Source organism: Macrosteles quadrilineatus, unplaced genomic scaffold, assembly GCF_028750875.1.
Source record: "Macrosteles quadrilineatus isolate MER2022 unplaced genomic scaffold, UCM_ALF_1.0 Scaffold_5__1_contigs__length_97177068, whole genome shotgun sequence".
Taxonomy (NCBI): Eukaryota; Metazoa; Arthropoda; class Insecta; order Hemiptera; family Cicadellidae; genus Macrosteles; species Macrosteles quadrilineatus.
This window is the reverse complement of record NW_026542598.1, coordinates 71,745,282-71,767,426: the sequence shown is the minus strand read 5'-3', so window position 1 is coordinate 71,767,426 and position 22,145 is coordinate 71,745,282. Positions and strand designations below refer to the sequence as shown.

The window sequence follows — 22,145 nt, the reverse complement described above, 5'->3', positions numbered from 1 at the left end:
GATAAGTACAAAACAATGATCATTCCAAATATATTTGAGAGCAATACGTGACAAACCCATCAATCCTAAAACAGCAAACGAACTTAATTTTTCAATTAATTCCAAAGAAACGTACACTATTGTATCTTACTCAATAGTGGTTAACCAACAATTACGTGCAAATAGTAACACGATGAATTACGAACTAAACATTACATAATAAGTTCAAATGAGGGTTAAATATCTTCTCAAAGTAAGCTAATGTTCAACAGTGGCTGCAGGTCGGAAATAATCGCTTTGGAGGCCACAGAACAACAATCAAAAAGTGATCAGCTGACGCCATTGTCGCTTCTGGCATTTACTTCATTCTGCGCTGAACAGCATTTCTCGGAATAGTTAACGATTTGAACAGACATTGAATTCAACACTAATTGCTTCCCATTGTTGATTTAGTGTTGGTGAAGTTAATTTGTTTGCTGTGAAAACAACTTTGTTGAGGTATGAAGTGTAAATTATAATGTTTTAGCTATTGGTGATACTGTAGCCTATATGATGAACTTTTAATCACATTGTCCGTATTATGTGCAGAGTGATTATATATTTTTTACTTTCCTCGTAACAGTCTTAAATAACAAAAATCTAACTTTTATAGATAGAGATGCAGTTGGTGAACGGAACAAAGTTATTAAAAACACGGTTAAAGCAATTCAAGAAAAATTGTAATAACTATTTACATTACAAGTGTAGTAAGAGCGTTTTTACATCACGCAGGGGAATGTTGTGCAACTAGCGGAAGCGAGTTGCATAATTCACCTCAGTGATGTAAACACGCTCTTGCGTAACGTGTAACGTACAAGATTTTACCTGACCCGACAATATACATGGGTTTACGTACAATATTTTTTAATTATCCATTCCACTCATCTTCTAACAGTAACGTTCTTTTACAAACAAAAGCTAGGTTAAAAAAATACTTTAAAGCATAACAATAACATTCAAGCGCACAGCTGATTTCTAGCGTTGAACGCCGTTGGCTCCATAGAGGTACGTTTTTCACTCAATGTTATTTAAATGGGTTTCTTTACATCACCGAGTGAGTTTTTGATACTTTACATCACTCGAGAAGTAAGGAAATTGTATACATCACGCTTGGGATAGGGAAGTTTAACATGGCGGGTTAGGTAAATAAACATAATCAATAATAGCTTTAAATATGAAAACCAACCATTTGAAATTGCCCTTAGAGTCCAAAATTGTCAATATTTGTTAGTATTTACAAGACAGCCTAACAAACAGGAAATGCAATACTAGTACAGCTTTTGTTTTGCGTCTTGCTTTTTGAAGTCAAATAAGTTGCATATGGCATGGAAAGTTCTTTGTTTGCAAATACTAGTGTTGATGGAGTAAGTGTTCAAGAAAGTGTTGATATTTTTTTAATCAGGTAAATAGAGATTATGTCCACTTTTAAGACAAAGCTTTAGTTTCAGTTAATGCATCTTATTCATTTAACTATAGCTTAATCTTAATCTCTAGAAATAATATCTAAAATTGTTTAAAGAGTCATCTTCAAACTCATGTCAATTTCTTGAATTACTAAAATAACACACTGAAAGTTTTTATGAAATAAGATGCTCTATCAATAAGGGCATGAACGCTTCAGAACTGTTATTGAAATGAAAATACTACAATTATTAACAGAAACCCAAACGTTTGATTTTAAATGTCTTTTGTTTCACTCATCTGGCGTGTTTTCAGACTAAAATACGTTTTATTTGAATATTTATATTACGGAATAAAGAGACAAAAGAATTTAGTCTCCCAGTTTGGTATAAATCATGTGAAATGCCATACAAAAACCGACCATATTACAGCTCAATCAAAAGCTCACTAAAACATAGTACATAATAGTTTCTTTTCCATTAATTATGAAGATGCGTAATATTATTGACTTTATTCTTTACTAGTGTATGTGAACAATGACACTGTTCATATATTGTGTTAGTTAATTTCGAAGATATTAGCTTAGTTTGGTGGTAATTATGATTTCAAGAAAAATCTAGTTTATGAATATTGTAAGTGAATGCTGCATTGTAAAGATAATCTCGATGACCTTACGAATTTATTATAGCTTGTTTAGACTTTTCGAGTTGAATGGTTAACCGTAGAAAAAAAAATCAGAATCCACTAACTTTTTATAGGCCTCTTATTGGATAAGAAAATTGCATCTAAAAAGTGTAATCTCTACCATTAACTAGAATTTATGAAACAGGCCAAGGGAGAGGTTTTGCCCATGTAACCTCAAGCACCTGGATTGTGGCCAGTAAAGAAATGGACTTGGAACATTCAGCTGTGCTTGAGATAAGTAGAGGCAAATATAGATTCAAAATTGAGGTGATTTAGTGCTCAAGATACACACAATAATCTCATTTCAAGTGGTTCGAATAGAACCTACACAAATATTACTACATAACTTCTAGCTTAGATCACTCGTTTGGTGCTTTATAAACGTAAACACATGTAAACTTTACAACATACTATGAAAACTTTTTGTTTGATCTACCGTATACTTGATTATGAGATTTGTGACCAAAACTAACCTGACCTACATTAGTTTTACCTAATTAAACTATCTTAAATTTAAGTAACCTTACCCTGCTTTTGCAATTTACATTAAACTTCAATAACTTGGTCTTGCAAATTTTTTACTAAGATGACCTAACTCTACCCGTCCGAATATTACAAATCTAACCCAATTTTGTGTTAATAACTAGCTTTCAATGTTTAATTTCATATTTATTTTTTATTTAAGTCTAGCTAATAATGTTCATATCACTCTTTCATCCCCAATATTAATCAATTATGATTTGGTTTCTAATAAGACATTTATCCAATAATACCAGATAATTACAATTGCACATGCAAATGTCATGAATCGTTTAAGCTTTCTAAAACTCTCAATTATAAAGGTAACTAAAGTGTTTGTTAATTACTCAATTAACATGTAATCTGTTTTTGGATTAATCCACACAATATTAACAACATTCAAATGGCCCTGTTACCTTTCACATAAAGTTATAATGTGAGAGAGTATTCATTTAACAAATTTCAGTATATGAAATACAAACAAATTATCTTATTATGTGGTGGATTAATAAATACAATATTTTGATGATAAGCTAATGTAATGATCTATTCTTTGTATTAGGTTTTATTATTTTATAACGTCTCCATTCTACTAATTTAAATTATTCATCACATTTATGTAACCTGTTACACAAACCCTATGTTTAATTATACCTTTCGGTCAGCGCATTACAAAGGTGAATAATACGAAGCACAAATGTCAAAAGTAATCTTTAGAGATCACAGAAAGTAGGTAAGTTCAGAAATAATGAGTTTATTTACTCTTTAATTCGGTAATTTATTTGTTGCCTAAAATAAATTGAAGCTTATTGTGTTAGCTACTGATAGTCTAACGATTGGTCTCCAGTCAATTCTTGTAATTCTAACGCTTGTTCTTAATACTTATATTTAAATAAAAAATACAGTCGATTTTGAAAAGAGTGGTCTAAAAAACAATTATTAAAATAAAAAAGAAACATTTTTTAGATAACAGTTCTTTCCTGGACCATGATATTTTCTATACTTTTGCATAAATAGTTACACTACAATAGATTTTAAGTATACTTTACTTAGTTGTAGAGGGAACCATTTTTGTACTTCAGAAAAATCAGCCGTGCATTTTTGATATACAAAAGATATTATTTTTTAGATTACTGACCAGTAAGACAGCTTCCCAAGACATCCATCTTATAGGCAGAGCTTCCTTGCCGTCAAGATCAAAGTAGTCAGCTGAGTAAAGACTCCGCCCCAATCCCAGGTCTGATACCTTCACTTGAAACTTCTCGCCCACAAGGCAGTTTCTATCAACAGAAAGTTTTTTTTTAGTCAATTACATACCGAATATTACCAAGAGGTATCAAACTATTGTATTTACCTTTGAAAAATTGAAAAAAATACAGTAAATGGTATGTGTACAAAAACTAACAATATATTTTGTAAAATAAATCATATGCTTTTTCAAAAGTCATTTGTGTAAACTTTTTGAACCTGTTATTTGAGAGAATTATGATTATTTTTGTTGTTGTGTGAAAGACAATTTCTTCGTGCTTTCGTATACACTATTTGTATGGTTAGGTGTAAGTACATTTAGCCACATGTATTAAATTCGTCCAGAAATTGTTGCCCGGCATCATTGTAAGCCTCCAACTTAAGAATAACTGGTATTCAAATTGGCAAACTATATGTGATAAGTGGAATGATTATCAATTAATCTACCTTGAATTGGGAAAGATAATACATTTACTAATGTATATAATCTGTTAATTTTAATATAATTTCATTAAATGTAAGTTATAATATTGAAGGTAAATAAGTTTTTTAATTCCCTAAATAAAGCTGAGTGAATTCTATAAAGCATTGGGTTTTGTTGATTGATCAGTGAAATCGATAAATCAAGCTGATAGCTAAGTAAAGATTAAATATTGGTTTATTGTAAACAATGATTGAATGGAACTTTTTTAATTTAATTGAAATGCTATTTTCTTTAGTGGAAAACTATGTAGCATTGGAACGTGATTAACCTAAAATGTAGTTGTAACAGAATAAAAAGTAAACTGTACATACCTCGTGGCTAGATCTCTATGTACAAACTTCATGGCCTCCAAGTACTTCATACCTGAAGCAATCTGGGTCGCCATGTATATAAGGCAACCATAACTGGAAAAGAGAAACAATTTAAAAATGTAAAATACATAAATACAACTTAAACTATTGAGTTTTACTACTTTTCACTACCAGAAACAGACATTCCACCTGTGGCGATGGTTGGTCATGTATTGGAGGTTGCAGATTCAGTCAAATTGCTGGGGATGCACCTACACAGAGGGCTAAAATAGGGAGACCAAGTTGTTCACATTTGTGCCCAGATTAAATATGGGATTTTTGTTTTACGTAATCCTGTAAAACTTTGCCCAAATTAAGTGCTCTTAAAGGCGCATATTGGTCTAATCTACCCTGGCCAACTATTTCAGAATACGAATAAGACTGTGGGGTAGCTGAACAATCAACAGGCCAAAAAGAGTATTCAAACTGCAGAAAAAAGCAGTGAAGACAACTTTCAGTGGTGAGACTCGTGTCGAAATGATTTCAGGGAGTTGTGATTGCTCACTGTACCTTGTATCTGCGATCAAACGTATATTACACCAGCTCCAGCTTTATCCTGGATATTACCTGAGGGTTTTGGCATTAGGAGGAAGGTGTGCCGAGGTCTCGGCCATGTGATCCTGGAGAAACTGGTTGAGATCTCCCAGGGGTGAATATTGTGCCACGAGGAAGAGAGGGTCTTTGGTCAGTTCGGCTCCGACCAGCATTGCGAGGTTAGGGTCCACCAGTCGCCATACAGCCTCGGCCTCCTCTATGAACTCTCTCCTGCAAAAACAAAAATTAGTACATAGGCAAGATATGTATGAAACCCTCTGGGTGCAAAAGAGAGTGTGGAGGGTGTGATAAAATAAATCTGAATGCCAATATTTGTAAGTTGTGATTTTTAGCAGTTAGTAATTTTTTTCTGCACGGGTTTTAATGGATACGTCAAAGTTGGCTGTACAAGAAGTTGAAGATTGTAGTAGAATTCACAAAAAAAATCAATTGAAAAAATATAGCATAAAAAGAATATAAGGTCTTGTGGGTACAAAGTAAAATAAAATGAGAGGATCGATAAGAAGAGGAGAACTTTGAATTAAATCAATATTAGTCCACCAATCAGAATATATAGTATAGTAAAGAGTTGTCCTTGAAATTAAAGATCAGTACATCATTATGCTTACAAACTAAAGCATTAACGTAAATGCTTACCTGGTGGCCTCTGAAGCGTTAGGCCTAAGGCTTCTAACTGCTACTGTTGTACAGTCTGTAAGCCCTCTCCAGGCCTCAGGCCATTCCGTCACTTCCGCTTGGTGAACCTGAGGGCAAATGCTGTTTGTGAACATTTGTGTCCAAAGTGACATACAATCGACTTATGTACATAAATTTAAATATGAGTCTTATTTTATTTTTGTGAATAAATTCGGGTTTTAAACCTTACCGTCTAAAGTGTTTAAAATAACCACAAATCTATCTTGGATATGCATATAAAATTTGTAAATGACTATTTTGGATTCTATGTAACAGAACAATCTTACTAATATTATAAATGTGATTAATATTATAAATATTATAAAGTTTGTGTGTTTGTTTGTTTATTTGTTTGTTTGTTTGTTTGTTTGAAGTTCAATTACGCATAAACCACTGGACGGATTGGGCTGAAATTTGGCATGATGATAGCTTACATTCCTGATTAACATATAGGTATATTATTATCTCAAAAATCCATTCGGGCTCCGCCCCAGTGGCTCTGCAGTTCCCCATGTTAACCTTATGAGTATTAATATTTAAAGGGAATTAAAGCATTCAGTCAGCTGTTTCAACTAAAAAAGTTGGTTCTATACAAGATTTACCAACAGGGTGCGGCACTAAAATTATTTTTGCATTTATGTAAACAGCTAATTTGAACTAAGCAGCAACAACAAACTTTGATACGCAATGAGAACTGTCAAAGAAGGATTGTTTACAGTTATTTTTTATGTCATGAATAATTTGTAATTTTTATGAATTTTTTATAATTTATTTTTCTTTATTGTTTAAGTGTGAAGTGGTAGAACATTATGGTTGGTAGATGTGTAATACTATAGTACACCGTCAATTTAAAGAAGCAAATTTAATCAAACTGTGTCCTCCCCCATTGCAAATGCAAAGCTTGAGTATAACTGCACTACGCATTTTAAACTTACATGCAAACCCCGTACGAAGGACGGGTACTCTGCTGGTAATACTATAAATATTAATTAATACATGTTTGAGTAATATCAAGTATTACATTTTCATAACAGCTTATTGTATTATTTTAAGCAAACCTTTGTTAGATTTAAATCTTTTACTTAAATTGGAAACCCTGATGGAACTATATATTCATATTCTAAAACTTCAGTACATTTATGTAGGTACCAGGTTGTACTTTAAAAATAAGTAAAGAATAATATATTTGCTTTTTTTCACTAAAACTTTAATAAACTTAAGTTCTCTATCCATTGATGTACTATATTTCCACTTCTGTTGAAAGAATCTTGATTTATTGTTTAGTTACCAGCATGCACTGTATGTACAGAACACGATTATTTACTCAACTATCCCTCATCCACTTTAAAAGTAAGTTCAGCATTATAAATACCCAATAAATCACTCTTTTCACCAATTCAATCAACTTACCTCACCAAACCTACCCACACCCAACTGTGGGCCTAGTTGTAGATGACTCCACGGGAGCGACAGTATGGGGAGTCGTCTACAAGTAGTGTGACTGTGAGAGGAGTTGGAGGATTGACTACTAGCGGAGGGAGGAGCTGCCGGGGAGTTAGCTGGAGGACCTCCCTGAAACGTAGAGGTGAATCTTAAAATCACGAATACGCTTTAGGTTAATACTGAGTGTTCATGAATGCATGCAATTAGGAGATTTTAACCTAGTTCATGCAATGTTAGACTAGATGTAATGTCACGCCAGGTTATTTTTTACTCTTAAAATCCCAAGATTGTGCATCCAACTTGATTCAACCTTAGGCTAGGAAATGTTAGGTTTATGCATTTTTTGCAACCTTTCCATGCCGGTGGTTTTTTTCGTTTTGAAATGGGGTGGTTCAAACCGCGGTCTTGTTACCATCTAATTTCGACATTTTTGTTTTATAGCATCATTAATTCATAGTCCAATGACGAACGGCATCTGGGTAGGGAAACGCTCTCGCTTGGCATCTAACTACCTTTGCTTCAGTTAAAATATGCCCAGTAGTGGAGTTCCCTTAGTTGATTGGGGGTAGGCCTAATACACTTATTCAGAATTAATAACAATCATCTAGCTACGTTATGCTAGATCCTTCTAGGATGGTATATGTGGTGTTTGATTAGATTTTGTTATGTATTAAGTTAGATCATTGGATCATGTTAGGTTAAATATTATACTCTGGTTATTTAGTATCAGGAGATTCCAAACTGATAACACGAAATTCTAGGCATGTTTTGTTAACTTTTTAAAATATAATATTATATTCAACACCACCTTGATAGTATGGTTTGTACTAGTTTGAAAACTACAAATGATAATGTATTATGTAGAATTTATTCAGAAATTATCTAGGTATTACATGATTGAATCATACAAAAATCTAAATAAGTGAAGTAACTTTTGTTAAAAAATGTGAAGCGTAGTAGTTGAGTTATTTCCCCACACTACAAAAATATCAGTTGGTATTTCCATGCTTCGTATGCTTGGCCAAACAGTAAATTCAAAAGTCCTCATGTCTGCTTATTATGGTCTTGTATATCCATATTTATCCTATGCTGTCCCTGTCTGGGGTAGTGAAAGTGAAAAGACGAAGTTTCTTTTCCGACAACAATTGAAAGCCATCCGCATTATATTTTTCCTACCCAAACGTCAGTCCTACAAAGACATTTTCAAAAAATTCCGAATTCTAACCTTTCCATCCATATACATTTTTGAAACATTACCCTTCACCAGAAAAAAATATATCTTCTTTTTGTTCACAGCTCAACAATAAATATCCATTTCGTAATTCTTCCAACCTTGCAATTCCTAAACACTCAACGTCATTCTTCCAAAAGAATTTTCAATACAATGCCATCAAGCTTTTCAATAACCTTCCTCCTTTCCTAAAGTCCGAACAGGATTTAAATAGATTTAAGAAAAAACTAAAGAATTTTTTGCTGGATAATGCCTTTTGCAGCGTTTGTGAATTTCTTTGCCCTTGAACTGGTAGTGTAAATATAGTAGCATAGTTGACAGTTTTAATTTATACAAGAGAGTTTTTTTGTTATGTAAATATTGTATTTTATTTTGTTTGTTTTGACGTAGCTAATGCATTTTATGTTAATTTTGCTGAATAAACGACTTATGACCTATGACTTATTTAATTTAAATTTCAATATTATAATTTTATTATAATAAATTTTTATTTTTATTTTGTTTAACTTTAATTTGTGTAGTTTATTTTGTATCACGATCCTTCAAAATTTATCTTTTAGGCATATTTTGATTTAGATATTTGTATACGCAGTAAATAAGAATTAGTTTTATCTTTTCACCATACTCTATTCTACTTAAGCAATAATTTATCTTGAAAATATTACAGTGCGTATTAATCCAAACAATGTTACCAAAACATAAAACAAAACATGATAGAGTTACTCACATTGCAAATGTCCGTGGCGTAGTAGTCCTCCGGAGGCGGTGGTATTGGAGGGGGTTTAGGGAACAGGTCCTGTAGCGGAGGTAGAGGACGCTGAGGTGTTTTAGGAGTGGGGGAAGGATACATCGGTGACGTCACGGGGACGTGAGGGTAGAGAGCAGAGTTGAGAGGTAGGGTAAGGTCAGCTCGTCTGTCTCGTTCACCACCTGTAGAATCATAAATACTCACAGTTACATGGAACAATCAACATAAAGTACTTGTTGATTAGTGATCAATGAATAAATGGTATGAATAAAATACTTTATTTATCCCATTGCAAATGTCAATGACAATTTAATCACCTGTCAGTTTTTTGCAGTTTTAAATTAAATGCAAATACGATTGTGGAAATTGAGTTTTTGATTTCCCAAATTAGGAAGCTTGGAGCTCTGTTGATTGATCGTTTAAATCAAATAAATCATGCTCATTGAGGCCAGGTATGATTAAATATTGGGGTAATTTTGGAGATGGTCAATTAAAAGATTGATTTTATTTTAAAATTCTATTTTTTTAATAAATAAATTGACAAAACTTTCGTGTACAGACAATAATCGTAACTAAAACACTCAGAATATTTATAATATATATTTTGTACATAATTGTATAAATAATAAAAATGCAGAATGATCAAGAATTAAATATAAATTACATTAAACTAGTTAACAAATAAACCAAGGTATCAGAATAATTTGCTTAATACAACACTATTTTATGCTGAATGTAAACAAGACCAATAGGTTATATAAGTTACAGTATCTGTAACCTGTAACTACTAAAACTAATAGAACCTGGGGCCATATAACAGAGTTAACTTAGCTTTTAGGAATAATCATCTTAAAATCAAACTAAGTCTTGGTAAACATATTGCTTCACATGACAGCAGTTAATTATTTAATATGTTACATTATCTAAGTCTGCGGTTTACAAACAGTAGCATTGAGTTTAGTTAGAAAATATTTATTTTGACTACAAAGTATGATATAAAACCCTAGTTAATACATGTTTACACAATAAACATGGTGTCCCCGAATTATCAACTGAACTTTAAAAACATCATTCCTGGATCAAAGACAAACTAAAATAAAGTAGAAATTGGTCAAAACTCAGATACCCATACAGTCACCATTTATTTGTTACAAAACTATTAGTTATTAGTTAACGGCTTTCTGTAGTAAATTGATATTAGGTGCACAGATTTATAATGCAAACACCTATTTAAAAGTGTAAACTTTCAAAATGGCGGCCTTTAAGGATTTAAAAACTTAAAAAACATGAAAACTACCCAGGTAAAGCATTGTCTTTTGTGCAGGAATAATACCTTAAAAGGTCGGTAGAGAGTTCGGTGACACCCTTTATTTACCCGACAATCATTTTATTTAAAGTTTTCCTCTTGTATATCTTAAGGAGCCATTGATGACATGGTAGGTAAAGGGAGGAGGTATATAAAAGAAAAATGTAACTACAATTTTGTTTTTGATAACTATATAAAGTATATTTTATTTACAGTTAGGTAAATCATCATATAAGGCAAAAGAGGCAAATGTTTTTATACTTCAAATTATTTTGATTATATTTACTTTCTGACATCGTGAAAAATACAGTATGAAATACACATGGAAGAAAAATTAAAGAACCAAAAAATATAAAGCCGAAAATGAGGAATCAGCTGTTTGATATCTGTCGATTTGTGCGACAAAATACGACATTTAGGCCGAGCTTCCAGTGAAATGCCATAATGACGTAATGTCAGGGGCGGTGGTTTTGTGGGGGTTGATGTTATGGGGGGGGGGGGGTAAGTGACGGCTGGCGCCACCTGTTTGTCAGTCTGTCTGCTAATGTATTCCCGCCATTACACTAAAACACGTTTTACGTAGTCATTACCCCATGGAGAATGTTCCCAAGCAATTTGCCAATATGGTTGGCATCTAGACCGTTTGCATTTTGTACAGTGGAAAATATGTCATATTTGTTCACTGCCTTCTACAAAACTCTGTAAGTATTAACAATATGATATACAAAAGCATAAACAACGGAATGGATCGAAGTGGATTTAGTGTATTGTTTGCATTGTGTCATTTCGCAGAAATGCAGTTGCGTTTGCTGATTAATTAATTAACTAATTCAACAACTGTTTCTGACAATACAAGTAATTGTTTACCGTGAACAATGCGAGCTTTGAGAGAAATTACAAATGAATAGTTTGGATCGGTCAAACAACGATTAGGTTCATTAATTGAATGTAAATTCAGAAACATTTTCCATCCACAATTATTTCAGTCACTGCTGATTTTAATTACAGTAAGCGTTTATTATGTAGCACTCTAAACTATTTTGAGAGCTAATTACCTATTGAAATATTTAACTGCGTAACGTTTTTATACAAATAACAGAATCTTCTCAAATGAAAGCTTTGCTTTAATAACCATTTTGTACTCTGTAACCCAGTAACCTTGTTATGAAAATCAGGGTCTACCTTGCATGAAAAGGGGTAGTAGGTTTCTTCTTTTATATTGTTTGTAATAGTACCGAGATGCTAAATCCGTATTCATACGAGTTTATTTTTGATCTTAATTGAATGATATATTGTAACGCCAATGTTTTAGAAATACATTTACTGTGGAAAAATACTAGTTACGATGACAATTTAGTGATAAAAACCAATTTAGATCTAAATATTTATAATGAACGCATTAGATTGCTTGTAATTTACCGAGCAGTAATTTAATCTGGGTAAGCAAGGTCAAGCTAGTTAATAGATAAGTAAGGAAACAAAAGTAGTAAGGGACCTAGGGCATGTGCTGAGTCAATTTATGTTAGGTTGTCTCGGTGTACAGCCAAAAAGCAGAGGTTACAAAAATGGACCGGATCTGCCATATAACGGATGGCCTCATTTTGGTTCGTCTACTTCTTTGTGATCAGCAAACTATTTTTTGTAGTTTCCACCCTACATTAGATAAGGTTTGATTTAGATAGTATTTAGTTTCAAGAAGATCTTAGAAAATGATTTAAATGTATTACTAATTTAATTTATGCTATTTAAAAATGTTTTGAAGTCTATATTAATATTTAAAAAAAGATGTAAATCTGATTCATCGTTGTGGTATATTTGTCTTGTTCAATACAATTGAGTAGTATGAAATAAAATAGATAATTTAAAACAAAATAAGTTATTTGACCCTAATTGTAGGCTGATAAGCATTTACAAAAAGGAATTATTATGATAAAGATGCAACGTTTTTGAATTTAAAGGACTGGTCAATTTGATTACTTAATATGGGGAAATAATGTGTAATTTCTTGGACATGTTATCGGGAGGTGCTCAATATTATAGGAGAAACTTGAAAAGGCAAATAGTAGGATTATCATTTTGAATTGTAAGATAGGATGAAATATTGTTTAAGTACAATATGCTCTGGCAGGGAATGTTAAATAGACCTGCCTGTGATTGTTCCATAGCTATAAACATTCACACCTAATGTGACCTGTTACCTAAACTCTGTCTTAATTTGCCAACCTTAACTATATATTTGTGGTCATTCAGTGAAGATTGACCTAAACTACTTTGTTAGAGCATTTGAATAGTTTGTGTAATTAACGAAAAATTAAGAACAGTATGTGTACCTATGTATTTCTTAAACGTTTTCAAAGAAAGAAATTGCATAACTGATTTTAAACATTTGGCAACATATTATAATATAAGATATTCTTAAGCACCATCGTGGATTTGGTAAATGATAAAACGTATGAAAATACACAATCTCTGAACTCATTTGGAGCTCAGTTTCTATAAAATATACAAGTACAAATTCAGCAATTTTAATTGTCAAGTTACTCTTTCTGTTGTATAATTCCTACTTTCTCCCACCACTCACAGGTTACATGAAGTTATTCCAGCCTACTTGGCGCAGCCCCTCGTCTACTTATCACCTCCTTAATGCCAAAATTGTCCCAATGACATTTTATTCTTCCCTCTGGAACTCAATCAAAACCTAAAGTATGATTCGGCCTTACGCCTTTCTCTTAACATTCCTGAACATATTTAACTGTCGTCATTGAATCTCTTCAACATATTTCACACATCTACCTCTACAATTGCAGTCCTCATATCATTTGTTTTTCTTATACCTGTTTTAAACTTCATTAATGCTACAAGACTAAACACATACCTATCTGGTAGTGTAGCGTGTCTGCAGGCAGAGTGTGAGAGTAGTCTGTAGGTTTGAAAGGTTCGTGGTACAACGGTGGAGGAGGCTGACACTTATCCTCGTCCATAGACAGTTGACCGTAGACGTGTCCATTGGCGTGGACATTCACCCTCATCTGCACGTCCTGTGGTAAGGCAGGCACTTCAACATACTGTCACAACATAGACATACAGTGCTGATGTGTGTGAGGTGAATAACAAGGAAATAAAACAAAACAAACAGAAAACAGTGATGTGTGCTTAATAATTATAACGGTACGGTGGAACCTCGATAACAAGACCCTCGATAATAAGTCAACCTTAATAAAATGTCATATTTCATAATCCCCATGACAGTCTTGTTACCGAGGTTATTCTTATGAATAGGGTTTAGGCCGTTCCTTGTGGATGGTGGGGTGGGGGGAAGATACAAGGTGACATCACAAGTACGTGAGGGTAGAGAGTTGATAGGCTGGGTCAGGTCAAATAGTATGTCCTGTTTATCACCTGTAGGATTTTACGGGTGTAGGTTACATACATTGGATGATCAAAAGACTTTGATGTGATTCAGAGAAGCCTAGTCTTCTCGTGTTTCGGTATATCTGGTTTGGTCTTTAGCATATGCACAAGTATTTCAGAGATCTGAACAGTTTATACTTGAAACATATTTGGTTCTTTTACAAATAACACTGGTATGGATAATCGAATAAGTTAGAAATAAAGCAAATACTTTCAGTAGAAGAATCGCTTATTGCAACAATCTTATAGGTACTTCATTACCAGTGAATGAAAAAAACAGATATCCTTAAAAATATTCTATCCAATTAATTTTTTTTCTCAAAAATATTAGGAACCCAAATACTGTAAAATACTGTATATTAACTTGCAGTCGAGATAGAATCGTATGCTAGCAATTTATTCTTGTACATTAACTAGACATCTCACTTATAAACCAGCACAAATTGTGAACTCAATGAGTAAGCCTATACAGTATAGTTGAATGAGACTCCCATGGAAATGCTACCGTTGACATTCGGTTTTTATTTAGGTTTTTAGCAATAGTTAAAGTTGAGCTATAAGTTATAGTTAACCCCAAATATTTAAATTTATATTTGAGTTAATAAACATCCCTTTATATCTGCCCGGCTTCAATTATGGCAATTCATATTCAAAAACTGACTACAGATTTAATAAGGAAATGGGATGCATATTTGTATCAATAGTCAAGAAGATGTTGATGAAAATTCTCCTAAGATGATAGTAATTTCAAACATGAGGGTCTCACCTTCATGTTAAGACTGAGCCCCTTATCGCAAGGGAAGGGTCGCCCTAGTGTAGGATGAGCGACGGCGCTCTTCAGTTTGCGGTTGCGAGCAACCACGAACACGATGGCGCCCAGAAGAAGACCGATGACTGCCAACAACATGCCTATCACCAGGCCTAGGACTTGGCGGGACTCTGGCTCAGGGCGCGGTGCGGCGGCCGCTGGAGACACTGCCAGAACATTGTTGAAGGTGAATACACTAATACAGTTATGAATATTTTACATATACTTCTTACCTACCCATCCAAAGATATCTAACGACCTGTGCAACCAAGTCCCTTCACGTTCCAACATGTATGTAACTGTATTTTTACTTTCTCCCCCTATACCATAGTATATGGAGAGAGTATTGTTTTCGTCAAAATTTTCGAGTTTGAGTTTTGAGTGGATATATTCGTTTTGGGTCCCCCTGGACCCAAAAAAGTGGTTTTCCAAGTGATGTCTGTGTGTGTGTGTGTGTGTCTGTGTGTCTGGATGTGTACAGAGCTAGAGACTACACCTGTGGTCCGATTTCGATGAAATTTGGTATGTAGGTTCTAATCTATGGTATCTCCAGGCGTTTTTTTCCGGATTTTCTAAAAAACGGCCTGAACGATTTTGATTAAAATTTAGTATATTGTAGCCCTTTAAATTCTGAACAAAATGGTACAAATCCCATTTCTGTAAAAATTACGGTTCAAAATTTATGGTAAATTATGTTATTTTCCCATAAAACCCCATAAAATAACGAAAAATATGATTTTAGACAAAAATACAGTTTTGATTTAACATAGTAGGTTATGGTTCTTACAATTTTGATAGTCTTTTTTCAATTTTTTATAAATTTTGATTTTAGATGGGGATTTTTCCATAAAACCCCATAAAATAACGGAAAAATAGGATTTTCCCCAAAATGGCCCGAACGATTTTGATAAAAATTTACTATGTTATAGTCCTTTATATTCTGAACAAAATGGTACAAATCCCTTTTCTGTAAAAATTACGGTTCAAAAGTTATTGTAAATTATGTTATTTCCCCATAAAAACCCCATAAAATAACGGAAAAATCGGATTTCCCAAAATTGGCTCGAACAATTTTGATAACAATTTAGTATGTTATAGTCCTTTAAATTCTTAACAAAATTGTACAAATCCCATTTCCGTATATTTACTCTCACCGCTTACACATGATAAAGGTTGTTGACAAACTTATGGGAGAAAGTATGTGTCAGAATGCTGATACCGTTTATTTTATTCCTATCTCTTTATTTAAACACGTAGTCGGTCATATTATACATAACTTTAAAACACGAACACTCAACACAAGTTACAAGAAAGTTAACACAACTCGGCCGCAGTTCAGGTCTAGACTGAAGAGATGGTTTTCCTCCTTGTGAAGCCTGATGATGGTTCTTGGTGAAGTGAAACCTGTCGCCTCCGTAACCATAAGGATATCAACAATACTGGTAGCTAAACCACGTGATAGCATAATTAGCAACTCAACTGCATAGCATAATGTCTGCAACTTGCTCAATATATTCTACGTATTATATATTTAAGTTTTAAACTCTTTTGTCAACCAAAAGATCAAACACGATTACATGGTCGTATCGTCAATGTTTTCATTTACTGTATATTGACGCAATTAAGAAATGTTTAGGTCCATACAAAACTTGAGTTAAATAAAAGAATGGCAAAATATTTCTACAACTAAAAATAGTTCATGTAATGAAACTACCCAGAACCTTTACAGCTTTCCTTAATGTGTTGCCCTCAATGAACAGGTTTTTGCGAAAGTATGAGTTATTTGTATTTTAGTTTGATGTGTATTTTCACACTTTTGCGATTTTTCTTAAATTCACATATTTATCATCAATGTTGACCATATATGACCATAATATAAGCCACTCGCAGAAAAAAATTAATAATATCACAATTAAGAAATACATGCCTTTCTTAGATTTGGTTACTGCAATAGTTAATTGGTGATCCAATTGGTACTATTTTGTGTATTGGTTATACAGTACAAAGCTATAGCTTACAACAAGGTATCCTTCAATTTGGTTAAGAAAACATAGTTCCATGTGTTCCACAAAACTCAGTAATCAGCGGACTCAACCTTTGGCTCAATTCAAGTTTTAAGTACGTCTAACTTTTATTGTGAACATAGGCACACCTTTATCACGGGAATAGGCTGTGTAGTTAGTTATATCAACAACTAAAGGTCATACTAAGTTTATTTTTTAAAACCTTTCAAGACAGAGGGAATAGAAATATGACACAGAACTGGTGTGCGAGAGACTCACCCATGGTGTGCTGGTGTTGCTCTTTAGTTGGTGTTGTTTGCACCTCATCTCTCTGAGGAGGATCTTCTCTTTGGGGCTCCACCACGTGAACATGGACCACCTCTGGTTCCTCCACTGTGGTGTTCCAAGGGACCACCACTAGACACGAGATGAAACTATGAATAAGGCTACGTAATATATAAAATGTAAGTACAATTTAAAGAAAAGATTGATTGAGTTTACCAATAGATAAGAGATACCAGCCATCTTATCCGGGATTCGCAATAGGGAGAAGGCATTAAAATCGACTAAATAAAATATTAACAGAATCACCATTTCCAACTCACTCATATTACTATCAAGCAAAACTACTGAGTTGTAGATTTGTTAGGAACAAATTTGTTTTAGGTTATGTAGTGCAAACCTATTAGCCTACCTAGTACAATGTGTAAGGGACGGATATGCACGTTTGAAAACATTGTGACAAAATTTACCATTAATGGATACTTGTAGGAGATAACATTGTCGTTTTAGCTTCGTTTTAGTTCAATAGAGATCAGTCCTTAGTTGTTGCCAATTGCTGACTAGTAAATATGTAAACTTGACAAACCTATGTAGTTCTTGGGAAACGTAGCCAACGCAAACTAGGCATGATAGGTCTTTGGAACGAGGAAGACCTCGATAGCATAATTTCCTTTTCCTCTTTAAGTAGTAGGAACCAATGAATTTAAATTATGCCATACAACTTTTAAAATGCTGATGATCAAAATGGTTCTATATTAGAATTCAGGAACAAAAAGATCATGTTTATAAATGTGAACAATGGGCTACAAGAAAATGATAGCTTGTAAAATTAACAATTAAGGCGTGTTTCAGTAAATTGAGGTTTCGTTATAACTTAATTGAGTCCTATCTTCTATTTTGTAGGGTACGCTTGAGGTATAGGAGTAAATACAGCTTTACCGACAGTGCGGATAGATAACCATAAGCTTGATTGAGCATATGGCAAGTACCTTCCGGTCTAATATGATCAACGACTTGTGTCTACGAAGCTAACTAACGGTTGAAAATGTCTCTAGGCAATTTTGAACTCGTTAATAAATCTTATATTTTTATAACAGAAATAAAACAAGACCTTTTCCAAAAGTATTTGCACGTACAGATTGCATACAATTATTAATTGCATTATGTATGTACGTATACGACAGTAAATACGTTGCTTAAACGCCATAGTATACGAATGCCTATGTCATTAAGTTTTGTAAAAAAATGCACATTCTATAGAAAACATAAATATGACGCTACAATTAAGCTTTTGCATAACCGTACTATAGTGAATATGTGAATCAAATCTCACTTTGAATTCAAATGGTTTCACATTCATCTGACTAAAACTCTTTGGATTTTACACTTTTAGGACATTAAAAGAACACGTAGCTTTTGAAATGTTTGAAAGGCTTGGATGACACTTAAACACTTTTTGTTCATGTATTTCAAAACCAATATTTACTTGAACAATTTAAAACATTTTTTGTTTGACGGCTAGATTAAAATTTACCTATACCAGTTGGTGTTTAACAGATACGTCCATAAAATAGTGTTCTCTTATATCTGAGACCTTCAGAACTCGAATATAACTAATTAGTAAATTAGACGAATATACTCGGTTAAAACAATCTAAAACTCATATGACATAATGTCACATTTTTTTATTAAATAATTCATTGTAGTGAATGTGAACAATTAAAACTAAAAACGCGCACTAGTAACGCGCACACATGGACAGACACCAGTATACTTTCATATAATACTATGGATAAACATTTTCAACAAATCGGAGTTTTTAGATAAAATGGTTAGCCAAATAAAATCTTTCAAAGGCTATCAAATACTGCAATCGTTTGATGAATCGAAGTTGAGAGTAGTAAATAACCCACACTAACACTAATGTATTATCTGTTATCGACCAGCTGTTGGTAGGCAGCAGTTGTTATTGATGGGGAACGCTATTAGTCAGAGTGTACTTCTTCCTGTTTCTTATTGCTTATGCTGTGGAATAATTTATGCAAAACAAATAACAATTAGGCCCACAATTAATAACAGTTTTTTTTTGTGCAATGTACTCCAAACTTCAATGTTCATAATCATACAGATTTAATAGAGATAGTCTGTTTGGATGAAATATAATTTTATAATCTATTTTAAGTTCAATTTGAGTAAAAATGATATTCCTTAAAGCATGTTTCAAAGATTCACCAGATTTTTATCGCGTGGCACCAATGTTAACTGTCATAAAATTAGTTGGAAATCCCAAACTACTTAAGATACTTGAAAATTTATACCTAATAAAGCTAGAATATTAGGTATGAAGTTAATTAAACAGAATTTAGCATTCGTTGTAGTTAACTTATTTGTGAACTAATACTGGCAAAACTTACGATGGTGCTAACTCATATGGCTGAAGTAGGTCGGTAAGCAATTCCTAACTAGTTAACAAACTATATCTCATCCATACAAAGTTAAAATTAGATTTTGTAGACGGTATGACGCAGTAATAATCAGCGCAACGTGTACAACCAAACTGTCTACGTTGTAATATAATTTACTTGCTACAATACATCTATTAAATTAAAAAGCTATAACAGTACCAGTTTTGCTTGTTAAAAAGATAAATAAAAGCAATACTGTTCTATCAAACATTTTACATGTGCCAACATTAAAGAGTATTTCTCATTCTGAATTCATATCCGGGTTGAAAAGGTTGTCACTGGCATTCATAGAACTGAAGTCCTTTTGATTTCACACTTTGAAACACTAAAAGTTCTCATCGCTTTAGAAGGTTGAAAGAGTTGAATAACACCTTTTTACCGTTTTCATTAATTTTAGTCATTTTGTTAATAGGGAAAGCTTAGATGGCAAACTATGTAGCATTTAGTTATTTAGTACCAATATACAATGTGTTTATAATATTCAGCCAATTATATTACAGCAACATTGTAGTTTTTAGTACGAAATACACAAACGAATAAACAAAGATTGTGTTTGCACTTCTCATATGACCACATCGTATATTGAAGTTGAGAGTGGTCAATAGCCATCTCACATCGCTACGTGCATTATAAGTCACCAACCGTCTGTCGATAGGGAGGGGGGGGGGGTTGATAGAAGTTACTATTGATTGATGTAATAGTTATTCACTTATTCATTAGCGGGATTTCTATATCAGTTTATATAGCTTAACATGGTAAATAGTTACTTCCTTCGTAAAGGTTTCAGTTGTGTCACAACGTAGGAAATTCAAGAGAAACTTCACAACTATCACTGTAATTAACGATACGTTTGTTTGAGTTTATAATGAACACAAGTAATATTTAACTTGTATGCATTGTGATTATCAAACACAAAATACCACTAATGTATCACTAAACATTGGCAACAAACCAACCAGCTATAAAAATTTAGGGAGAGGTCTAGCAGCATTAATTATCAATGGTTGATGTCCTTAAAGAGTCAAACCGTTTCTACGGTTGGACATTTTACCTCGATGTATATAGCTTATATTAAAGATACGAGTGAAATTTAAAAAAAAATACAAAAGAAATGTAGTTGTGGTATGACGTGATTGTTGTAGTATGACGTGTTGCCTATTTCTAAGTCTGACGTCACGCCCAGGTCGATGTCATCAAGACGTAGCGTGCCGCTGTCTTAGTCTAGTTAGTCTTTACTCTTTCCTTGTATAAATCTGACTGACGTGTCACGCATACAACTTGCCTCGCGGTCTTTTCCAGCCATGATAAATTATGTAAAACTATCAATTATGAATCTTGAAACGGGAAATCACAGTATTTTTGGACTAGGGATAGTACATCCATAATAAGTATAATATCAAACTTAACACATGTTTTAAGACTGCTTACCTGAAGCTTTATAGCTAAAGCTTTTAGCTAGTCACACGACTTTTTTTATTTGCGTAGAAACAACCACCAAGCTACTCTGTGATTAGCCCTAATCACATCAATTTTTATCAATATGTAATACTAATTTATTCTTAATATATCTTAAAGAATCCTAGTGCCATATTATTCAAATGGATCAGCATAGTAAAGTTTCTGTTTTGTTATGATGCGACCTAGAGTGTTTTCACGTTCATTATTTATTGCTATTTAAACACCTCTGGAAATAATTTTACCAAATAAAACATACAGATAATATTACTCTACCTCTGGTACTGCAATCAAATCACGATATACAAAGTTTACGCAAAAATGAGAGAATAGCATTTTTTGCCATTAACACCCTCTAGGATTATCGTTTTCAAACATATATTAAATCATGCACCGAACTTAAGAGGGTTCCCTACCCCCGCCGAAAAACGTCAGAAAACCGCTTCGCGCGGTATCATATAGCGATTCTAGTTTTAACATTTAAATTGTGAACCAAACACCATTTTGTACATAAAGAGTGGTTCTACTAAGTTTGCTTTTTAAAAAATGTCTATGCTTACGCAATCAAGGGCAACGACTTGTCAAAGTTAGTGAACTTAAACTGTGACAAGTCGTTGCCCTTGATTGCGTAAGCATAGACATTTTTTAAAAAGCAAACTTAGTAGAACCACTCTTTATGTACAAAATGGTGTTTGGCTCACAATTTAAATGTTAAAACTAGAATCACTATATGATACCGCGCGAAGCGGTTTTCTGACGTTTTTCGGCGGGGGTAGGGAACCCTCTTAACAATAACGTAAAAGAAAAATTCGCATTAATCAAAGAGAGTAATGTTTATTTGAGTTGATTAATTGACTCGTTGACTTAGTTTATTAATTGATTAATTGATTAGTTGACAAATGATTAATTAATTTTATCCTGGCCACTAATTTCCCACGTCATTACAAGTAAAAATGGTATTGTTACTAAAATCAACTGCGATGCATTGTAAATAGACCCCACTATAATAACGGAATATATTTGAATTAATAATCGTTCATTGTTCGAAAAATTACTTTT

The 22,145-nt window shown here is 33.2% G+C and overlaps 1 protein-coding gene across 1 annotated transcript in view; it reads right to left on the bottom strand.

Moving 5' to 3' along the window:
• LOC128995253 (discoidin domain-containing receptor tyrosine kinase B-like) overlaps positions 1 to 22,145 on the bottom strand; it is a 130,303-nt gene that overhangs the window by 3,882 nt on the left and 104,276 nt on the right. Inside the window, exons 9-17 of the mRNA XM_054420205.1 lie at positions 17,164 to 17,301; positions 14,840 to 15,048; positions 13,538 to 13,700; positions 9,336 to 9,538; positions 7,345 to 7,506; positions 5,896 to 6,002; positions 5,272 to 5,469; positions 4,666 to 4,758; positions 3,761 to 3,902 (exon numbers count right to left, since the gene is read on the bottom strand). Coding sequence (XP_054276180.1) covers positions 3,761 to 3,902; positions 4,666 to 4,758; positions 5,272 to 5,469; positions 5,896 to 6,002; positions 7,345 to 7,506; positions 9,336 to 9,538; positions 13,538 to 13,700; positions 14,840 to 15,048; positions 17,164 to 17,301 — 1,415 coding nt within the window. The remainder of the gene's footprint in view (positions 1 to 3,760; positions 3,903 to 4,665; positions 4,759 to 5,271; positions 5,470 to 5,895; positions 6,003 to 7,344; positions 7,507 to 9,335; positions 9,539 to 13,537; positions 13,701 to 14,839; positions 15,049 to 17,163; positions 17,302 to 22,145) is intronic.